Source organism: Bos taurus, chromosome 8 (assembly GCF_002263795.3).
Source record: "Bos taurus isolate L1 Dominette 01449 registration number 42190680 breed Hereford chromosome 8, ARS-UCD2.0, whole genome shotgun sequence".
Taxonomy (NCBI): Eukaryota; Metazoa; Chordata; class Mammalia; order Artiodactyla; family Bovidae; genus Bos; species Bos taurus.
Genome location: NC_037335.1, coordinates 83,414,635 through 83,435,610, shown reverse-complemented (window position 1 = coordinate 83,435,610; position 20,976 = coordinate 83,414,635). Strand labels below are relative to the sequence as shown.

The window sequence follows — 20,976 nt, the reverse complement described above, 5'->3', positions numbered from 1 at the left end:
CTTTACCACTAGCACCACCTGAGAAGCCCTCATGGAGAGGTAAATTGGTTCTTCTACTCCATTATGGCTGGCTATAGAGTCAGTCCTGATGAAATCTTGTTTAAGGAACAGACATTGACAATTTTAGAACTTAATGTTATTTAGGCTTGTGACTTACGGGTTTAAGAAGAGTGATCCCTTATAAGTATAAGAAAATGGTTTTTGCTATCATTCCCTCCACCAAAAAAAAATTCTAGCAAGCACCCTCAATGTGCCATTTCTGAAGCTGTACCTTTCTTCACATTCAGAAACAATGAAACCTATGCAGCTAACTCAAGTGCTAAAGTATTTCCCATTTACAGGGTACTGCTTTACAAAGCCAGAACTGATCTTCATGTTGGAACAAGGAGAAGATCCATGGTTATTAGAGAAAGAATTTATAAACAGAAGTTCCCCAGGTGAGTTACTGAATACTGGCAGAAGGCATCCAAGAAAATTAGATCCGAAGTGATCACCTAGATAGAAGTCAGCAGTTTGAAATGTTTTTCAGCACTCTCCTATTAGAGGTCTTTACATTTGAAATTTTAGAAATAATAAATCTAATAAAATGTGAGAAGGGGACAACTAAAAGCAATGGAATGTAAGCATGTTGATATTCTCATCTTTAGAAGATGGGAGCTAAGTATACCCTTTGAAACTGAAAAATTAAGTAATGGATGCATATTTAACAGTAAAAAGGTAAAAACTAAGAAAAGTTAATAAACTGAAATTGGGAGTAACAGAGCAGAAGAGAGAAATAAATTAATTTTATCATTATATAATAAATTACTAGATACAATCAAAATTAATAGATGATTAAGAAATTGTATAGTTAGAAAGGATAAAGACTAGAGCAAAGTGCAACCCTCCTAATTGTTAAAAGTTATTTACATTTGACAGACTAAAGAAAACAGACCTATTAGTAGAGAAGTTTCTTATAAATACTATATCAGGGTCCTCAGGATCATCATCAGGTTTATTAATTCACCTGGAGGACTCAGCACACAGGCATACTCGTAACTAAGATTTATACTGTGAAATCATGCAGAGCAAAATCAGTAAAGAGAACAGATGTATGGGGCAAAGTCAGTAGAAAACCAGTTATGACAACTCGTGTGAAATATCTACCTGGAAAGTTCATTTGCAATGAAGAGTCTGATGCTGGGAGGGATTGGGGGCAGGAGGAGAAGGGGACGACAGAGGATGAGATGGCTGGATGGCATCACTGACTCGATGGACGTGAGTCTGAGTGAACTCTGGAAGTTGGTGATGGACAGGGAGGCCTGGCGTGCTGCAATTCGTGGGGTCGCGAAGAGTCGAACATGACTGAGCAACTGAACTGAACTGAACCCAGAGTTTTTACTGTAGGCACCCATATATCAAAATTCTAGGCTTTCTGATAGAAGCTAATTATTCAGCATAAATATATTTTTTGTACAAACAGTTTAAGCACATTGAGCCCCTCTTAGCAATTCTGGTAACCATCTTGAAATCTGAGTTCCCAGATGCTAGTTAAGGGCTCATCTTGTAAGCAGGCTTTTCTAAGGGTAACAGTCTAGGCCTGCTGTGTTAAAAATTTTCACCACAAAAGCTATGCAAACATACAACATAAAACAGAGGAAGACAAACATATCTGACATATCAACTCTCAATGTAAATGGATTAAATACACCTATTAAGAGAAAAGGCTATCATATTGTATCAAAGAAATTGTTCTTGCTTAGTCACTAAGTCATGTCTGACTCTTTCACGACCCCATGGACTGTAGCCCTCCAAGCTCCTCTGTCCATGGGATTTCCCACGCAAGAATACTGGAGTGGGGTGCCATTTCATTAGCCAAGGGATCTTCCCAACCTAGGGATCGAATCCACGTCTCCTGTTTGGCAGGCAGATTCTTTACCACTGAGCCACTAGGGAAGCCCATCAAATAGTACATCTACAAAATAGTTTAGGAAGTTTGAAAATGCAGTCATGGATTATTAAGCCAGTAAACATAAAAGCAACTCAGTGTTTATTTATTTCAAAGTTCAGTTCAGGTCAAAAACAGGTGGAAAAAGGACATTTTGATAATGCTAAAGAAGATAATTTTTAAAGGATACAGAAAAGTTCAAAATATTAGTACACCAAATAAACTGTCATCAAGATTCATAAAACAAAAAACTGCAAGAGTTATAAGGAGAAACAGGAACTCATTAGAAGTAGTCAACCTTAATATCCCTCTCTAATTTTGTTTCACACCCTGTGGACTCTAGAATGTGTGTGTGTGTGTGTGTGTGTGTGTGTGTGTGTGTGTATGTGTATGTGTATGTGTTAGTTGCTCAGTCATGTCTGACTCTTTGCAACCCCATAGACTGCAGCCCACCAGGCCCCTCCGTCTATGGGATTCTCCAGGCAAGAACACTGGAGTGGGTTGCCATTTCCTTCTCCAAAAGGAACTATAGAAAGAAAGAAACTAAAGTCACTCAGTCGTGTCTGACTTTTTGCGACCCCATAGACTGTAGCCTACCAGGCTCCTCCATCCATGGAATTTTCCAGGCAAGAGTACTGGAGTGGATTGCCATTTCCTTCTCCAGGACTCTAGAAGAGTGCTTGGCAAACTGTGGCCCACATGCCAAATCCTGCCTACTGATTGTTTTGGCAAAGAAACATTTATTGGAACACAGCAATATCCATTTGTTTACATATTCAAGCTACAAGGCAGACTTGAATAGCTACAGTAGAGACTGAATAACCAGTAAAGCCTAAATCATTAACTCTATGGCCTTTCACAGAAAAAGTTTACCAACCTCTTATCTAGAAATATAAATAGCATATTTTATAAAGATGAATGTAGTATGTTCTGAAAACAAAGCTATGCAAACACGCTACATAACTAAATTTATAGAGGGATGCAAAGAATATCACAGTGAAGGTTTATTTTGGAAAAGTGAGCAAAGCTTCATAAAGCATAGCTATGGTGCTATAGATTAAAAGGTGAACTATTATTTTAGGTACAACCAAGAAAGAGAAAATGCTTCTCATTTATGGGTTTTCCTTCAATTTTAAGATGCGTCTTGATTTTGGTGATGGGTATTTACTGTAAAGTCACAGATATGGGTGCTTTTATCCCTTTATAAAGTGAATGATATACAGGTAGTAGCTTCTTTCAGGTTTTAAAATAAATGTTGCTTAAATTTGTGAGAAGGATGTTACAAACTTTGTTTTTTGTTGTTAAGATTTGGGAAAATAGTGTGCCCTACCTGAAGGGCACTTACGTTCTCAAGGGTTCTAAGGCTAGAATGGAGGATAATTTAGGGAAAGAATGTGAGTATGAAGTTATTGTTGGAAATGAACCACTTAATGAGGACTGATACGCTATCAAAAATTAGAGCAGAAAATAATGTGTACTAGACAGGAAACCTGGGTTCCATCCCTGGGTCAGGAAGATCCCCTGGAGGAGGAAATGGCAACCCACTCGAGTATTCTTGCCTGGGAAATTCCATGGACAGAGGAGCCTGGTGGACTATAGTCCATGGGCTTGCAAAAAATCAAACACAACTGAATATGCATGCATGCTCATGCTAAGAGGATTGGTAGCAAGAACACATAATGAGCATATAGTTAGTGTAAAACTTTCTTTTTCTGAATTACATCACTTTAATCTTTCATCTGTTGGTACCTAAGGTAGTATAACCAAAGCCTTCAAATATTTTTAGCATGGGCATGACATTTTTGCATGGAGTGTGGGTAACAAGAGGACAATAGCAGTCAAATGTTCATAGGAAATTTGTGGTAAATAAATATAAAAAAGGATACTTAAAAGATTTTTAGGGCCAACTTGAAACACAATCCTTAAGATCTTGCAGTGAATAAAAACTAGATATGTGGAAAAATAGATGGAAATTAAGGATTGGACAGGAGCAAGACTAGTCTGGAGGACATAAGTGAACAAATTAAAAAAAAGGAAAGTAAAGATTTGATGATTAAGAGGGATTCACTACTGAACAACCCTGATATAATACCAAGGCACTAGAACCAGGAAAGAGGGGTAACTCCAACACAGGCAGAAAAATTACTTTAACTCTCATCAGGTTTCTCACTTCCACCTATACACTTATGTTTCTGATACTTTCTTTCAACGTAAGAAAGTTGGTGCCATGATTTTTGTTTGTTTGTTTGCCATACATGTAGCTTGCAGAATCTTAGTTCCCAGACCAGGGTGGAGCTCCAGTTGGAAACATACAGACTAGTGGTTTTCTTATCATTGTACTCTATGTTTCACTGTGAATAGAGTCACTGGTGTGCTTCCCTAAGGCAAACTCTATCTCAGTAAAGCCACTAAAAGCAATTCTCCATTGATACATTTTGTTATCTACTTAGAGCAAAATCCTTGTCGAATTCATTCCAGTCTTTGTTTTCTCTGTTCCCAGGATTCAGCTCTCTTAAATATATTCTCTTTTCTTAATTGTTGCTTTCCTTTATATCCTCTTCTTTTTCCAGTTTTGAAAATTATGGTTTAAGTTACCAAAGATATGTGTAATTTCATTTCTAGATTGCTCTCTCTTTTTCCACTAGAAAAAGTTTTTAACAACAAAAGAAGAGAGAATACAAACTTGAAATTATTTTGGGGGAAGAAACTGAGCCAGACACCAAGGAGTCAAACACATAATGGGGCATAGGTATATAAATCTCATTTTATAAGTGTGTTAAGTATCATAAAATATTCTTAATTTTCTCATTTTTAGAAGAATTCCAACCTGATGAACTCTTAGAGGAGAGCCTAGAAAACCAAGGCAAACATTTGAGGCAAGTTTTATTCATCAACAAATCATTGACTATGGAACAAGAAATATCAGGAAAACCATGTACTCTGGACATAAACATTTTTCCTGCAGAAACAATACCCTGTAAATTTGACACTACAGGGTCTACTTACTTGCTTCTTAGCTCACTGGCCCCACACTGTCAATATTCAAAAAAGACTTATGCGCCTAATGTATGTGAGAATTGGCTTTTCAGTATTAAGGACGGCAGAACTAATACTGGAGAGAATTCTTTTGTTTGTAGTAAAAATGTGAAAACCTTTGGACATAAAGACAAAGTTATCCAGCATCAGACAATTCAGACTTTGCAGCAAGCTTTTGAATATAATGAATGTAGAAAAGATTTTCTTGAAAAGACTGCCCTTGTTATGTCTAAGAGTACCCATCCAAAAATGAAACCTTATGAATTCAATAAATTTGGGGAAAACCAACATGAGAAATCAACCTTGATAGTTTCTCAGAGCAGTCATCCAGAGGAGAAGAGTCACTATGAGTTTAATAAATATGAATGTACTAAAAACAGAAATAATTTTAGTAGGATCACTCAAAAAACTGACATAGAAGGGAAATCTTTCAGCCAAAAATTACACACTAAAGAACAGGAAAAATTTTATATAGGGGTGAAATCCTTTGAATATGGAAAGAATTTCAGCCATAATTCAACCCTCCCAGTGCATCAGAGAATTCACACAATAGAACAAACCTATGACTATGGCACATGTACAGACGCTTTGGGTTACCAGTCAGCTTGCAATGTGCATAAGAAAACTCAAATAATGTTGAAACCCTGTGCGTGTAATGAATGTGGAAAATCCTGCACTAAAACTTCATGCCTGATTCAGCCTCAGAAAAGTCACATGGAGGAGAAACCCTTTGAATGTCATCAATGTGGGAAAGCTTTCAGTGAGAAGTCACGTCTAAGAAAACATGAGAGAACTCACACAGGAGAGAAACCCTATAAATGCGACGGATGTGAGAAAGCTTTCAGTGCAAAGTCAGGACTAAGAATACATCAGAGAACTCACACAGGAGAGAAACCTTTTGAATGTAATGAATGTGGGAAATCTTTCAACTACAAATCAATTCTCATAGTACATCAAAGAATTCATACAGGGGAGAGACCCTTTGAATGTAATGAATGTGGAAAATCTTTCAGCCATATGTCAGGCCTAAGAAATCATCGGAGAACTCACACAGGTGAAAGACCATATAAATGTGATGAATGTGGGAAGGCTTTCAAACTGAAGTCAGGCCTAAGGAAACATCATAGAACTCATACAGGGGAGAAGCCCTATAAATGTAATCAGTGTGAGAAAGCATTTGGCCAGAAATCACAACTCAGAGGACATCATAGAATTCACACAGGGGAAAAACCCTATACATGTAATCATTGTGGGGAAGCATTTAGCCAGAAGTCAAACCTTAGAGTACATCACAGAACTCACACTGGGGAAAAACCCTATAAATGTGATGAGTGTGGAAAAACTTTCAGGCAGAAATCAAATCTTAGAGGACATCAGAGAACTCACACTGGGGAGAAACCCTATGGATGTAATGAATGTGCCAAATCTTTCAGTGAGAAGTCAGTCCTAAGAAAACATCAGAGAACTCATACAGGAGAGAAACCCTATAATTGTAATCACTGTGGTGAAGCTTTCAGCCAGAAATCAAACCTCAGAGTACATCAGAGAACTCACACTGGAGAGAAACCCTACAAATGTGATACATGTGGAAAAACTTTCAGTCAAAAATCAAGCCTTAGAGAACATCAGAAAGCCCATACAGGGAAATAAAAATATAAATATAATGAAGATGGAAAAACTCTGAGCTGAAAATAAAGTCTCACCATACAAAATACATATGAGAGAACTCCTAAGAATATAATAAAAACTTGGAAGTTCTTATGCAAGATACTAGTTTCACTCAACATCAGAAAACTTAACATGAGCAAATCTCTTGGAATATATTTTATATGGGCAGTTTCATCTTGAGTATAGTCCTCATTGTAGATCAGAGAATTCAATCCAGTAAAGAAACTAAAATAATACAAGAAATACTCTAGGCATTCAATCCTTAGAAAACTCACACTGCAGAAGAACTCTGGGAATGTAATGAATATGTCATAACTTTGTCCCAGCAAATCAAAATTCACTCATCATTAGAGAAATCAAACAGTGAGAAAATTGGGAATGGAGTAAATGTGAGAACTGTTAGTCAAACACCAGTTTTTTCAATAAGCAGAAAATAACATAAAGGGTAGAGACCTTACAGTATATTAAAACAGACAAGAAAACAAGTAATGGATGTGGGGAATCCTACTATGTCCAACCTCTATTTGACTAACATAAGGGTAATAACTATATGACATATAATGACATATGTCATATGATATATGACATAATGATATATTCATTGTTCACCAATAACCATTTCCTCTTTTTCTAATGCCATACCTAGCTTAAATTTCTCAACCACTGTCATCCAACTTGAAATCCTATTTTTAACCTCTAGATAGTGAAATGTAGGGCTTAATGACAAGTCTTACTAAATACATCTCTCAAATTCTTAATGTTTTCTCCTGTCCCTTGTCAGAATGCAGTGGATATTACCCCCAGCAAAACCAAGGGGCTTATGCACAGAAGATGAAAGAGTACAAAATAGAAAGAAACAGGGCCAAAGAATAAATATTGAATGGAATTTTCTCCTGCATGTACACAGACATTTTGCTATGAGGAAATAGAATTGTTCTTTGCTGAGCTTCTGCAGGTTCGAGTATACCTAATACTGACGTATACTCAAACCTATGAATATGATTTCTGTGGACATGTGAACTCAGTGAAGTATATCAGAAATATCACACAGGAAAAACCCCTGGCAAATCCTGAATGACCATAGCTTTTGTCCATATCTCTTCCTCGTCAGTCAGGTGAGTATCAGGGGAAGATATCTAATATTACTGCATATATAGGTAATCCATTACCCAAAAAAATGAGATCTCATTGAATATCTGATAACTGAGCTGTCAAAGCTCAATTTGAATATGTCAAAGCTTTTAATGAGTCATCAAAGTTTAATATCACTCAGAGTTTGTTACAAGGGAAAAATTTATCAGTTTGAGAAAGTTAATAATAGCCTTTATGTTAATCAAAACTGTTGTTTCTTGTGTAATATTAAGACATTTAATGAACTATAACAGTATTGGTTCATGGACATTTACTAGAATAAGAAGATTTTTAAAAATAAGAAATAAATGGTATAAGTTACACAGTGTTGAATATATGCGAATATTTTCTGAGTTTTCTGTTGTCTACATCAGTTTGTATGTGCATGCCACTTAAATGTTTGTTTTGTATGTATTCTAGAACTCTACAGCATTGTAATAGAATTATGTACCCCTTATTTAGTAACTGTTCTGATATTAATACATCATCTACATGTATACTAATAACAAATAAACCTTTCACAGGAAGTATCTGAAAATTCGAAATCCTATACCACATTTCTTTTCTCTTGTTGCCTCCTGACATGTGCATATAGGAAAGGCCATTTTTACTAAGCTGTCTTTTTTCAACAAAGACAAACCCTGTTTTCTGTGTACTTTTGTATTATCTCAGGGTCACTAATACAAATATTGTGTTGAAGCCTACACACATACAAATTTATGTAAATATGTTTGTATCCTGCCTCTCTTCAATGTCACTGAATCCTTCCTCAGTTGTATCAAGTATACTGATAATCCATCCCTTATAAGGCATTCTTCATTTGTTGGTTTTTTTTTATTTCCAGCATTTAAATTTTACTATAATTTCTCTCTCTTCTGAACTAACCTATCTGATCTTGAATGTTATTTAGCTTTTTTTACAATCATTTTATATGGTTTGTGGCATTCTCTGTCTCAGTTAAACAACTGCTTGAGTTCTTGTTTCTCCCTGCAGCTACCTAGCTCTCCAGACTTTGGACTCGTTTTTTGCCCCATAATCTCAGATATATGATGTAGTCAAAAAAAAGTTGTTAATTGAAACTCTTCCCAGCTATCTTCTTATTTAAGAATAGAAACAATGCTTTTTCCTGCTCTCTAATGATCTGAAATGTAACTGAGAGTTGTTAGTTGATTTTTGACATATGTTCCTGGGTAATTTGATACAGAAATGATGATAAAATAATTGGATATTCACATATTTCAAATGCACCTTGATATTTATACAATAATTAAAGTTTTATTCAAAATAGATTATAAACTTAAACAAAATAGCTAACAGTATAAAATTTCTGTTGGGAAACATAGAAACTGCTTTGAAGCATGGAGAGATTTTTAAGATGTAATACAAAGAATTGTGTGAGACATAAAAGCAAAAAAGATAAGCTGGAGTTTATTAAAATTTAAAGTGTTTGCTTTTCAAGATTTTATTTTGAAAACAAAAAAATCACACATTGGGAGAAAATGTCTCTAATAGATGTATCTGTCAAAGTACTGAAATTCACAATATTCCATGTTCATAATGCAATAATTCCAGGCCAGAATACTGGAGTGGGTAGCCATTCCTTTCTCCAAGAGATCTTCCCACTCCAAGGATCGAACCCAGGTCTCCCACATTGCAGGTGGATTGTTTATCATCTGAGTCCACCAGAGAAGCCCAATAATACAAACAACTCAGTTTAAATTGGGAAAAAAGATAAGATTAAAACAGGTATTTCACAGCAGAAGATATATAGATAGCCAGTAAGTACTAGAAAAGATTCCAAAGCTTTAATCATCAGGAAAGTGTAAATTAAAACTATAATGCTATAATGTGATAGCATTAAAAATCCATTTGATAATTCCTTGTAAAAGTAATGCTGCTCCTGCTGCTGCTGCTGCTAAGTCACTTCAGTCATGTCCGACTCTGTGCGACCCCAAAGACGGCAGCCCACCAGGCTCCCCCGTCCCTGGGATTCTCCAGGCAAGAACACAGGAGTGGGTTGCCATTTCCTTCTCCTATGCATGAAAGTGAAAAGTGAAAGTGAAGTTGCTGAGTCGTATCTGACTCCCAGCGACCCCATGGACTGCAGCCCACCAGGCTCCTCTGTCCATGGGATTCTCCAGGCAGGAGTACTGGAGTGGGTGCCACTGCCTTCTCCAAAAGTAATGCTGCCTTATCTAAAACCAACCATTTCAATTCTAGGTGTTTACGCCTAGCAAAACTTAAATTATTGTAAAAAATAAAATAATTTTTTAAAAAGAATTGTATTAAAATGTTCATAGAATCTTTATTTATACTATCCCCAAGTTAGAAAGAACCAAAATGTCCATCAGCAGATAGATGTATAGTCAGTGCTGTTGCCTAACAATGGAATACCACTCAGTAGTGAAAATGAAGAACCTATTAATATTACACTAATACATGTAACAACATTAATAATAAGATCAGGCTGAGCAAAGGAAGCCAGGCACCAGAAAGTAGAGCTGTATGATTCTATTTATGCAAAATTCTAGGAAAGACGTCTAATCTAGAGGGATAGGAAGCAGCCCATTGGTTGCCCTGGTGTGGGGTGAAGATTAATTTGGTAGGGGAACGAGGGAATGTTTTAATATGACAGAAAGTTCTATGCAGATTGTGATGGTATTTACAAAGGTATATAAATTTTCAAAACTCATCAGAAGGTATCAAAAATGCATGTTCATGTTAGTCGCTTAATCGTGTCCAACTGTTTGCAACTCCATGGACTGTAGCCTGCCAGACTCCTCTGTCCATGGAATTCTCCAGGGAAGAATACTGGAGGGGGTTGCCATACTCTCCTCCAGGGGATCTTCCTGACCCAGAGATCAAACCTCGGTCTCCAGCATTGCAGGCAGATTGTTTACCATCTGAGCCACATATTTATATAAATTACACATCAATATATCTGATTTTAAAGATTATAGAAGTGAATTTTGGATCTCCAGCATATTATGGGACTCAGATTCTGAATTCGTCACATGGTTCACTTGCTTTACTCCTTGTATATTTATTCCCTTCTCCCTCCCATGTGGCTGTGTGACCTTGGGCAAGGCAGTTCTCCTTTATATCCCTCAGTTTCCTCATTTGGTAGGGGTGCATAATGATGGTAATTACCTACAGTGCTTCTTGAGGGCATTTTCTGAGTTAATCTATATGTCAGTTATTTTAAACTATGCCTGGCACAGAGTAAATGAGCAATAAGTAATAACTAACCATTATCTTTTGAATTGTGGTGCTGGAGAAGACTCTTGAGAGTTCCTTGGACAGCAAAGAGATCAAACCAGTCACTGTGAAAGGAAATCAACCTTGAATATTCATTGGAAGGACTGATGCGGAAGCTCCAATACTTTGGCCTCCTAATATAAAGAGCTGACTCACTGGAAGAGACCCTGATGCTGGGAAAGATTGAGGGCAGGAGGAGAAGAGGGTGACAGAGGATGAGATGGTTGGATGGCATCATCAACTCAGTGGACATGAGTTTGAGTGAACTCCGGGGGACAGTGAAGGACAGTGAAGTCTGGTGTGCTGCAGTTCATGGGATAGCAAAGAGTCAGACTTGACTTAGCAACTGAACAACAGCAAACCATTACCTATTTTACTACTACTATTAAAAACAGAGCTTAAAGCAAGATTTTAGCTGATATAATAAAAAATACATTAGGCCTAAAGGAGATTCAGCCTTGATATAGGTGGGAATTCCTCATATTCTTGAGGCATTACTTTTTATCTGATGATACAATTCCTGAAATTTTGGAAGCTTCAGACCTGTGCACTGGCCTATGTACCTCAGCCAAATTTCCAAGTGTCCAACTCCCAGGAAATTTCTTTTCCACAACAGCAGGAAAATCACCACCTGCGACTATCTCTCCCCTTCCCCCCAGAGCTTCTCTCTGATAGAAGTCTGAACTAAACTGGAATATTGTCACTTGGGTTCTCTGTTACAAGTTCTTGCATCCAGGGTAGGAGTTACACAGCAGATGTATACCTATTCTAGACAGAAGTCACGCTTTAAGATAGAACCAGCAACACACACACACACACATGCTCTAATGGTCACTACTGCCCTGAGTCCTGTTTCCTTGCTATACTGAAGGTGATTCCATTAATGCCTTTTAACACAGGAACTGCATCTTGAGTTCTCTTGTGTACAGGAGTCACTTCATGGTGACCTCTCTGACAAAAGATTTAGAGATCAGCAGGTGATTTGGCCCTAATCATGGGCAAAAGGCATGAAATTTTTCCTTCTTTACCAGAGCTTATGTCAGAACCTTAAAAAGACACCATTTCAAGTAGTAGATAGCCTCCTGCCAGGTTACAGAGTTTTGGGGGGCATGACTTGGGCCAGAGTTTGAGAACTCATCTTCAAGGTCAGTGGAGAATTTTGAGAAGGACCTTGAGATAAGATTGAGCTTGATGAGACAGATTTGGAGAGTAGAGTGACATATATACATGACCATGTATAAAACAGTTGGCTAGTGGGAACCTGCTATATAGCACAGGAAACTTCTTGGTGCTTTGTGATGACCTAGAGGGATGGGATGGGGAGGTGGGAGGGAGGTTCCCAAGGGAGGGGATGTATGTTACTCGGGTTGACATACAAAGCTGATTCACTTTGTTGTACATTAGAAATTAACAACATTGTAAAGCAACATACTCCAATAAAAAAGAAATTTTAATAGGAAAAAAATATTTAACTCAATTCTCAGAGGCCCCTCCATATTCCTAAGGGAAACTTAGAGTCATCAGTGGTGAAGGCATGACTATTCCTGTAAATTCTTCAGCAGTAGGTGAGATGAAATCAAATGGAGTGATGAGACAAAGTGGTTTTTTACTTGATAGTATAACATTTTCATGTCAAAATTATTGGAACAGTGCAGAAACAAACTGTACTCACAAGATACAGGAAAATAAGTATAGAAAGTTGTAGTGAAAAGATGCAGTCATATTTATGCATGCAACAGAAGCCACCAAGTTGCCATCAATTGTGCAACTTTATTCCCTGAACTAATGCTTTATATCCACATATTTTAAATGGAAGTGAGGGTTTGGGGCCTTTATTTTTCAATGTACAGCATATGTTTTGGTGACTTATCCATGGAAAAAGCAAACCCAATGTCTAATCTCTGCAGGAGGCTGAGCAATATCTTATCCTGAGTCTACAAGCCAAGTGTTTGTCCCATGGAAGCCCCTTTGTAGCTGGCAGCTCCTGGACATGAAGGTGACCTTTCTGGTACAGACAGCACAGATGCTGATGTCTCCAAATAGGCAAACCAGGTAGACTTCAGGGGCCTCCTGTAAAGCCCTACTAGTACCACACTGGAAATACAAGCCAGGCTACAAGGTTTGAGCAACTTCCCAGATCAAAATCTGTAATGGCTGTTGAGGATCAGAAGCCTCTGGGATTTCTAATTCTGCCTGATTTCACAGAGAACAATCCAGCTGAGGCAGGGGTGGTGGCACTGTCTTGCCACTGGTGCCAGGGGTTTTCAGGATGCTGGGGATCATGACAGGTGTTTTTGCTGGTCTGCTTGCTGTACGCTTCAGGCTGTCAAGCAATGTTTCCTATACATGTGCCTTTTCTGTGTAATCTTTAAGAGCAAAGAGTAGCTCTTTCCGCCATCTTTCCGTGCCGCCAGAATGGTGCGCATGAATGTCCTGGCCGATGCTCTCAAGAGTATCAACAATGCCGAAAAGAGAGGCAAACGCCAGGTCCTTATTAGGCCGTGCTCCAAAGTCATCGTCAGGTTTCTAACAGTGATGATGAAGCATGGTTACATTGGCGAATTTGAAATCATTGATGATCACAGGGCTGGGAAAATTGTTGTGAACCTCACAGGCAGGCTAAATAAGTGTGGAGTGATCAGCCCTAGATTTGATGTGCAACTCAAAGATCTAGAAAAATGGCAGAATAACCTGCTCCCATCCCGTCAGTTTGGTTTCATTGTACTGACAACCTCAGCTGGCATCATGGACCATGAAGAAGCAAGACGAAAACATACAGGAGGGAAAATCCTTGGATTCTTTTTCTAGGGATGTAATCCATACAAATAAAATGTCTCAGAGGAAAAAAAAAAAAAAAAAGAGCAAAGAGTAGCCTCTGTGCATGAAAGAGTGCACGACAGCCGCTGACACGTACCATACTTAGCTCTGAACAACATCTGGGGAAGGCAGTGGCAACCCACTCCAGTACTCTTGCGTGTGAAATCCCATGGACGGAAGAGCCTGGTAGGGTCTTTTTGGGATACAATGAAAACACTGCTTAAGGGGGAGTTTATAGCTAAATAATATGAAAAGATTGGAAAACTTCACTAAAGAGGCTAAGTCATGGGGTCTCAAAGAGTCTGACATGACTGAGCGACTTCACTTTCACTTTTCACTTTCGTGTATTGGAGAAGGAAATGGCAACCCACTCCAGTATTCTTGCTTGGAGAATCCCAGGGATGGCAGAGCCTGGTGGGCTGCTGTCTATGGGATCGCACAGAGTCAGACACGACTGATGCAACTTAGCAGCAGCAGCAGCTGAACAACATCTAAATGCGGACTTCTTTAAGCTTGGGCACATTACACCTACTTATCAATAATAAAGGTTTATCAAAGGAAGGAGTACATGAATGATGTTTATAACCAACAATACACTGGTAATTTGTTTTTATATTATTAATATATTTTTCTTGGGAAAAGAATACAGTTTTTATTTTTTATTTTTATTTTTTTTTAGAATACAGTTTTTAAAATAAGTCTGGCTTAGCCTCTTTAGTGAAGTTTTCCAATCTTTTCGTATTATTTAGCTATAAACTCCCTCTTAGCAATGTTTTCATTGTATACCATGATTTTGGTATAACTATCGTGATTGTAGAAGAGATTTTGTATGATGTCTATCTTTTTAAATCTGCTGAGGCTTAATTTGCGGCCTAACATATAATCTCTTCTGGAAAATATCCCATTGGGCTTTGGATACAATATTCTGTATATGTCAGATCTAGGTGGTTAATTGCGTTGTTCAAGTTCTCTATTTCCTTATGGATCTTCTGTCTGGTTGTACTGTTCATTAGTGAGGTACTGAAGTCTCCCTGGGAGAAATATCAATAACCTCAGATATGCAGATGGCACCACCCTTATGGCAGAAAGTGAAGAAGAACTAAAGAGCCTCTTGATGAAAGTGAAAGAGGAGAGTGAAAAAGTTGGCTTAAAGCTGAACATTCGGAAAACTAAGATCATGGTATCCGGTCCCATCACTTCATGGCAAATAGATGGGGAAACAGTAAACAGTGGCTGACTTTATTTTGGCGGGCTCCAAAATCACTGCAGATGGTGATTGCAGCCATGAAATTAAAAGACGCTTACCTCTTGGAAGGAAAGTTATGACCAACCTAGACTACATATTAAAAAGCAGAGACATTACTTTGTCAACAAAGGTCCATTTAGTCAAGGCTATGGTTTTTCCTGTGGTCATGTATGGATGTGAGAGTCGGATTATAAAGAAAGCTGAGTGCAGAAGAATTGATGCTTTTGAACTGTGGTGTTGGAGAAGACTCTTGAGAGTCCCTTGGACTGCAAGGAGATCCAACCAGTCCATCCTAAAGGAGATCAGTCCTGAGTGTTCATTGGAAGGACTGATGAAGCTGAAACTCCAGTACTTTGGCCACCTGATGTGAAGAGCTGACTCATTTGAAAAGACCCTGATGCTGGGAAAGATTGAAGGCAGGAGGAGAAGGGGATGGCAAAGGATGAGATGGTTGGATGGCATCACTGACTCAATGGACATGAGTTTGGGTAAACTCCAGGAGTTGGTGATGGACAGGGAGGCCTAGCGTGCTGCAGTTCATGGGGTTGCAAAGAGTTGGACACGACTGAGCAACGGAACTGAGCTGAAAGTCTCCCTATTATTACAGAAATGTTTGTTTCCCCCTTCAGTTGTGTTTTTAAAGGCTACTTACCTCCCAGGATATTTATGACTTTCTTAATTCCCTTAACATATGGGATTGCTTTAGAATGCCCTACTTCTTAAATGTCTGGCTCCCAAAAATGAAAGAAAAATTAAGAGAGAAAAAGAAGTGCTGGACTTATACATCCTCTTGAAATTGCTTCAGCCAGATAAAGAGGGGCTTGCAAGAATGGCAGCCTGCCTCTGTTTCCACACTTCTGTCATCAGAAGCAGTAGTCAGCAGTAAAAGAAGATTTCCAGTATTTGGGGGTCATTCTCCTTATTGCTCACCCTGTTTCCACAACAGGAAATACATAAAACTACATAAAAACTGCTTCAGGAACATGTTCATGGTTGTCTGCACAAGGTTGAAGGTGTGTGAGATGAGTAACTGCTATGGTGCTAAAAGCTGAAATTGACTAAAATCAACTTCAATTTATAGGACCAATGCTTCTCCAGGAATAGAAATCTTCAGTAGACTCCAAAACAGTTACAACAGACAGATTCTGCCAGCATAATTTTTGTCTGGATAGGGAGACAGATTCCTGGTCCTTCCTAACCCCACCATCTTCCCTCTAGCTCTACCTCCTTTTCATATTATTCAAATTTACAATGGTTAATTGTGTATTTAAGGGACAATGTTATGTTTTGTTTCTATAACAGCATTTTTCACCATATAAATTCTGTTGCTTATTTCTGAATGCTCTCCAGTTTGTGGCTTGGAAGTTCTCAGAGCTTAAGTCAATATCCTCAGTCACTGGAAAGCCAAGTATATTGTTTCTAGGAAGCTAAATGTTTTGGTCAGATTTGATGTATGATTTATGTTTTATTTTATCTACAAGATTATTCTTTAAATCCATGGGAAAGATTTTTAGTTTGGAGGGGGTAGTTTTCTGAGAGATAAATCTTCCCTACCCAATTATCTGGCAATCCTACTTTAATTAATTTCACTCCATCTGGTGAGTTCTGTTAAGATTATTTGTAAAATTTAATTATGGGAGACCTAGCGTCTTTTATTTCCCAAATCAGCCATGGCTTTCAGGTGGCTGCTGTGGAAGGACTATTTAATACAAGTAAACCAAAGGCCCCCTGAATGCCTGTGGACCATTGAGCAGACAAGCTCTTCGTGAAAAGTTAGTATCTTTTATTTTTTCACAAATCACCACAGCTAATTAGCATCGCCTCCTTTAAGTTTCTTATTGGCATGTGTTAATCAAAATTAACCCACCATATGAAATAAGCATGTTGTATTTTAAACTAAGAAAACAGAGAAATGTGAAGAGCAATATTACTAAGTCACGTCACTCAAATTTGATATGCTTATTACAATGACATTGATCTTTGTGTCTTAGCTTCTGAATGTGTTTGGTGTAGTGGATAACTCTGGCAATTAGATGGTCCTTCTTGATGATGTTTCTACATGCATAAAAAATAATAGGATTACAATGAAAACCAAATGTACTGAAAGAAAGGAAGGAAATATTTTTAAAAATAATTTTGGTATAGAAGTAAATGTGATACTTTACTAATACATAAGATACCCAAATCTCTTGTGAGATATATAAACTGTCATAATTTCAAAGCAGAGATGAGCCAAGTAATATTTCTAAATACATATAACTACTTGTATGTGATACATGAGAATATTTATGATTTCTCTTTGTGACGGAGTGATAGGTACTCTGACACTTCGAATTTTTGTTGCCCATGTTCATAATTGAAGGAATAGATAAGTTTTAATAAGGGCTGGTTACATTTAAGATGTAATCTGGGGAGTTTCCTGGTGGCCTAGTGGATGGGTTCACTCCCATGGCCTGGATTCAATCCCTGGTTGGGGAACTGAGATCCCACAGGCCACACAATATGGCCAAAAAAAAAAAAAAAAAGTTACTTTGAGTGACCTCAGCAAGATGGAAGAGTAGGTTGTCCCTGACCTCAGTTCTCCTTAGAGGAATACTGACTAGCAACTATCCAGAGACAAGATACCTTTGTGAAAATTCCAGAACCCAGAGGTAAAACTGAAGCACTCTCCTTGGACCGACAACAACAACAACAACAACAAAAAAAAAGGGACCACGTTAGAAAGGCAAGAGCAGCAGTTTCAATTTGATCATACCACCTCTTCCCAAGGCTGATACAGCACTGCATCAAGAGACATCTCTGGGCCGATAGTTTCTCTAGTGGGAATTAGCCCAAGGTGGGCATACAACTTCCTCAGCATTGCAGATGCTTCTCAGAAGGCCCACTTGGATCTCACCTCACAGGAATTTGTGGAGCTGGACCACCTGATATTAGACAGAGATAAAGAAGGCAGCAGAGTTTATAGTAGCCAGCACAAATGTCTGCAAATCACATTCCTGCTGCTGGTTGTGCCTGAGCAGAGATCGTAGCCAGTGGTCTCTGCTCATTTGCAGACCCAGACCACTGGCTTCATGTGCCCAGGGAGCTCAACTGGCAGTTATGTCAGGTTTGGGTCCCCAGCCAACAATCACTACTGACTATAACATCCATTCTAGGGGCCACTCAGGGAAGTAAGACAGCAGCCCTTCCAACTGCTGAACATAATCTCTAGTCTCGCCCAACTGGAAAGCCTAGACAAAAAACATGGGCAGTTATGGAGTTCATCCTATAGCTGCATTGGGGTAGGAAGGTAAACCAGCTGCCCCTCTCAACTCAAGAGTATAGCCTCCAGCCCTTCATGAACACAGAACCAAATAGGGACTCCCAGGAAGCCTTAAAGCCCAATATATAGAACTGCCTGGCTGCAGAGCACAGCCTGTGCCTTCATCTAGCCAGTGACCCAATCAAAGAGAATAGCCTGAGCATAATTTGTGGCCCTCTCCTGACAAGTAAGCCCAGACAGCAACCCTATCCAACTGTGGAGCACAGTCTCCACCCCACCCAACCATATAGTATAGTTGACAGCCCCACCAGATGAAGGAACCCAATGGAGCAACTTTTATCAATAGTGGCACACAGCCTGCAGCATCCAATCACAAAACCAGCCTGTGACCCTGACCAATTTAAGGGCACAGCCTGCAGCCCTACCTGGCAACAGACCACAGCCTGAAGTCCCATCCTATCATAAAGCCCTACCTGCAGCCCTGCCTGAACACAGACTTTAGCCAGTAGCACTATCCAGATGGGGAGCACAGTCTGAGGCCCCACCTGACTAGGTGGTATTGCAACGTGTGCCTGCAGCCCTACCCAGTCACAGAGTCCAATAAGCAGCAATGCTTTACAAAGGAACACAAACTGACCTGTCCAACCAGAGAGGAACACAGAACCCAACAAGTGGCACTACCTGACCATAGAGCACAGCCAACAGCCCCACCTAATCAGGGTGTCCAGTCAGTGCCTTCCCTCCCCATACTTCAGAGTAAGAGCAGTCAGAGCCTTCCCTCCCCCCACTTCAGAGTATGAGCAGTATAAGTATTAACTAGAGAACAAGCCTTACTTTCCCACAGGTGTTACCAGATAACCTGCCCAGGACACAAAGCTGAGATAACTGGTGAAGTTCTTCCCCTGACAAAGCAAACCTGTAAATTCTGGAAAAGAAAACTACTTCTTCAGTTGCACAGAAACCAAAACAAGGTACAAGGATCACAAAGAGTCAGGTAAACATGACATCACCAAAGGAAACTAATAAAGTTCTAAGAATGGACCCTAAAGATCTATTAACTTTCTGAAAAAGAATTCAGAATAATCCTCTTAAAGAAGTTTATCAAACTATTAAGAACACGCAGATAAATAACTAAGTGGAATTAGGAAAACAATACATGAACAAAATGAGAAGTTAAAGAAATAGAAACCAACACACACACTAAAATCCCCTTGTATTCAGGATACAATGACTGAAGAACTCAACAGAGTTTCAATAGCTGACTTGACCAAACAGAAAAAAGAATCAGTGAACTAAGGTGCAGATAATTAGAAATTATCCAATCATAGAAGAAAGAGGAAAAGGAATTTAAAAGGATGAAGAAAATCTACAGAACTTGTAGGACACCATCAAAGGAAATAATATATTCATAATAGGAATTTAAGAAAGAGAGAAAGAAACAGTCTATTTAAAGAAAGAATGGCTGAAAGCTTCCCAAACTTGGGGAGAGAACTGGTCATATTCAAGACCCAAAAGTCTCCAGATATGTTGAACCCAAAAAGAGCTACATCAAGAGACATTGTAATTATTGTCAAAAGTCAAAGACAAAGAATTTAAAAAGTAACATTTAAGAGAGCCTCCCTCCTAAAATTATCAGTGGGTTTCAAAGCAAAAATCACTCAGGCGGAGAGAGTGGGATGTTGTATTCAAAATACTGGGGAGAAAAGACTGTCAACTAAGATTGTTATGCCTAGCAAAGCTGTCCTTCAGAAATGAGATAAAGTGTTTTCCAAACAAACAAAAGCTAAACTACACCAGATCTGCCTTACAAAAGTTGCTAAAGAGAATTCTTCAAGCTAAAATGAAACAATGTTAGCAGTGTAAAAGCATATAAACATGTAAAATTCAAAAGTAAAAGTAAATACAGGGGTCCCCAGTCACTTTTCACTTTCATGCATTGGAGAAGGAAATGGCAACCCACTCCAGTGTTCTTGCCTGGAGAATCCCAGGGACAGGGGAGCCTGGTGGGCTGCCATCTGTGGGGTCGCACACAGTCAGACAGTACTGAAGCAACTTAGCAGCAGCAGCAGCAGCAGCAGTCTCCAGCCTCTGGATCTATACTTTTTGTCAGATTGCAGCAGCATTAGTGCACAATAAATGTAATGTACTTGAATTATCCCAAAACCATCCCCCACCCCCTGGTCCATGGTGCCAAAAATGTTGGGGACCTTTGGGTAAATATATAGTCAAAATCAGATTCTCTAATATTGTTATAATGGTGGTGCATAAATAACCTTCAACTCAAGATTTAAAATGAAAAAACAAACATAATAAATATAACCATGACTATAGTGATTTTTTATTGGATTCACAATATTTTAAAAGCTGTAAACTGTAAAACATCAATAACCTAAAATATGAGGGAGAGGACTTCCCTGGTGATCCAGTGGTTAATACTCCATGATTCCAATGCAGTGGGCACAGGTTTGATCCCTGATTAAGGAACTAAGGTCCCAAATGCTGCAGGGCATGGCCAATAAAAAAATGTGAAAGAGGAGGGAGAAGTATAGTTTCCATATTTTGCCAAAATTATCAACTTAAGATAGTATTTTAAAATAAGATATCTTATAACTATAAGCTTCATGGTAACCA

The 20,976-nt window shown here is 38.6% G+C and overlaps 1 protein-coding gene and 1 pseudogene across 3 annotated transcripts in view; both read left to right on the top strand.

Moving 5' to 3' along the window:
- The window catches only part of ZNF782 (zinc finger protein 782), a 91,243-nt gene extending 80,210 nt beyond the window's left edge, over positions 1-11,033 (top strand). For all 3 annotated transcript variants that reach the window (XM_059889506.1, XM_005210417.5, XM_059889505.1), the window contains exons 4-5: positions 342-437; positions 4,743-11,033. In XM_059889506.1, coding sequence (XP_059745489.1) covers positions 342-437; positions 4,743-6,613 — 1,967 coding nt within the window. In that variant the 3' untranslated portion in view covers positions 6,614-11,033. The remainder of the gene's footprint in view (positions 1-341; positions 438-4,742) is intronic.
- Positions 11,034-13,231: 2,198 nt separating this feature from the next.
- Positions 13,232-16,423, top strand: LOC616893 (40S ribosomal protein S15a pseudogene; annotated as a pseudogene).
- Positions 16,424-20,976: the final 4,553 nt, after the last annotated feature.